This window comes from Ipomoea triloba, chromosome 16 (assembly GCF_003576645.1).
Source record: "Ipomoea triloba cultivar NCNSP0323 chromosome 16, ASM357664v1".
NCBI classification, from domain to species: domain Eukaryota; kingdom Viridiplantae; phylum Streptophyta; class Magnoliopsida; order Solanales; family Convolvulaceae; genus Ipomoea; species Ipomoea triloba.
In genome coordinates this window covers 14749909-14752226 of record NC_044931.1, presented here as the reverse complement: position 1 = coordinate 14752226, position 2318 = coordinate 14749909, and the positions used below count along the sequence as shown (strand labels likewise).

Genomic DNA, 2318 nt, shown 5'->3' with positions numbered 1-2318 from the left:
ACAACCTCTTGGTGCTGCTGCCCAGTGGTCATGTCTACTACAACTTCTTGGTGCTGCTGCCCAACCTCTCCATTATTATGCTGTCTAGAAGTACCTTACCATGAACCTCCTACTGCTGTTGGCTAGAAATGTGATTGGGGATCTGTTTAGTGGTATAAATCACTCTTTTCTTTGCCTTCAACTGTAAGAATAGAAAACTGTTAGTTAAAATGTTAACACAAAGCAAATGGAACATTACAATTGGAGTTCTAACTTGTTACCTTTTGATTTGGATTTGATGGACATTTCCTTGAGTTATGTCCAACTTGTCTGCAAATTCCACAATGCAATTGGATATGTCTCCTTGATATAGAAATCCCATCTTGACTCAGGGGTGGCTCAACCTCACCAGCAGACCTTGTTCTCAGCTTCTTAGGCCTCCCCACCTTGGCAGAATACATAGGTGGCAGAGGGGGTGTTCTAGTAGTCACTGGCCACTCAGAAGGGCCTGCCATAGGGTTAATGGAGCAACTATATATCTTTAGATAACTCTCCTTTGAGTAACAAGGATGAACAAAATCAAACAAAGCCCCCTTTCCATACTTTTTCCAGATTGCACAGACTCCATGCTTGCAAGGCACCCCAGTCAACTCCCACTTCCTACAGGAACAAGTTTTCCTTTCCAAATCCACCTCCTGTCGGTCCCCATACAGCTGACTCACCTCAAACTTAAAGAAATCACATTGGGTTGCCAAATACCCTGCTGCCTCTTTCTCAACTTTCTTCAGCTTTCCAACAATTGTTGGGCAGATCACAGTCTTCCAAGATGCTGCTTTTTGTCTTTTATCAAAGAATTTAGTCATAAGCATCTTCCTTATGGTTTCAAGGCATTCTATAATAGGCTTGTCCCTAGCCCCAAGTAAAGTTGCATTAAAAGACTCACATATGTTGTTCACCAACATGTCACAGTGACTGTGTGTAGAGAAGTGAGATCTAGACCATTCACTAGGAGACTTATCACCTAACCACTGATATGCATCTTCATCTAATGCCCTAAGTTTTCTTAAACAGTCATTGTAGGAATTCAGAGTTGTTGCCCTAGCACAAGCCCATAAAGCATCTTTCAATGCCTTACCTTGAAACCCTGATACCTTCATATTAGCATGCAGGTGCCTGACACAGAATCTGTGCTCCACTCTAGGCAGGACATCAACAAATGCAGGGACTAAACCCTTCTGTTTATCACTAATAAAACAGAATCCTTCCTCAGCCTCCTCTGTTATCCCCATATCAGCCTTCAAAAACCGTAGAAACCAAGACTAAGACTCCTTCTTCTCTCCTTCAACAATAGCATATGCAAGTGGAAAAATGTTGTCATTAGCATCAACAGCCACAGCAGTCAGCATCATTCCACTAGTTGCACATCTCAGGTGACATTCATCCACACCTATTAAAGGCCTGCAGTGTTTGAATCCAAGTTTGCTAGCTTCCCAACAAATGTACAGTCTTAAGAATCTTTACTCCCCATTTTCAGCAACAACTTTCACTTTACAACTACTCTTAGGGTTTGTCCTATCCATTTCAGCACAATAACTCCAAATCTTTTTGAAGTTGTCTTCATCATCACCAAGTATTTGCTTCTTTGCCTTCCAAATAGCCCTATAGGCTTGTTGGTCACTCACATAGAACCCCTCTTTACTGCACACTGGATCCCTAAATTTTCTCATCATCCAGTCAGGATGGTCTTTTAATTCCTTAGCCCACCTCTTTGCAATCACACTTGCTTTTACCAATTCTCCCAAGCCCATGAACAACCCTCATGCACATCAACCATGTTTAGAATCCTCCAAGAATGTGAGTTAAGCACTTTCCTCGACCCTATTCTCCAGGGACAACCATGTTGTGAACACTCAACTACAACCCTCTCCTTGTCATTTCTAAGAGTTCTAAGATCTTTCCCATTTTTGAAACCATAATTCTGAATTGCTTCTCTAAATTGATGTTTGGTTGCAAATGTCATGCCTAAAGTAAATTGGGGATTATTCATATCAGTGGCAACTCTAAAAATAGGCCATTTACTGTCACCATCACTGTCAGATTCTATTATTGAAGCATCATCAGAGAAGTTAATGTCATCATTCGGGTTCACTACTTGCAGTTCTGTCACCCTTTCAGATTCCCTTTTATCTCCAACAACACCCTCCTCATCCTTATTCAAACTCTGAACCTCAACGTCCACCTCACATTCCCATTCACCTTCAGGTTCAACTACCTTAAAATCTACTTCAATAAAATCATTTGCATCCATAGTTTCAACCCAAATCTCCAACATCTGACCA

At 41.4% G+C, this 2318-nt stretch overlaps 1 protein-coding gene across 1 annotated transcript; it reads right to left on the bottom strand.

Moving 5' to 3' along the window:
* Nucleotides 1–109: 109 nt before the first annotated feature.
* Nucleotides 110–1268, bottom strand: LOC116007839. Its single transcript, XM_031248507.1, has 2 exons — nt 261–1268; nt 110–181 (listed from the first exon to the last, which is right to left on the bottom strand). The coding sequence occupies exons 1-2, from the start codon at nt 1266–1268 to the stop codon at nt 110–112; spliced, it is 1080 nt and encodes a 359-aa protein (XP_031104367.1).
* Nucleotides 1269–2318: the final 1050 nt, after the last annotated feature.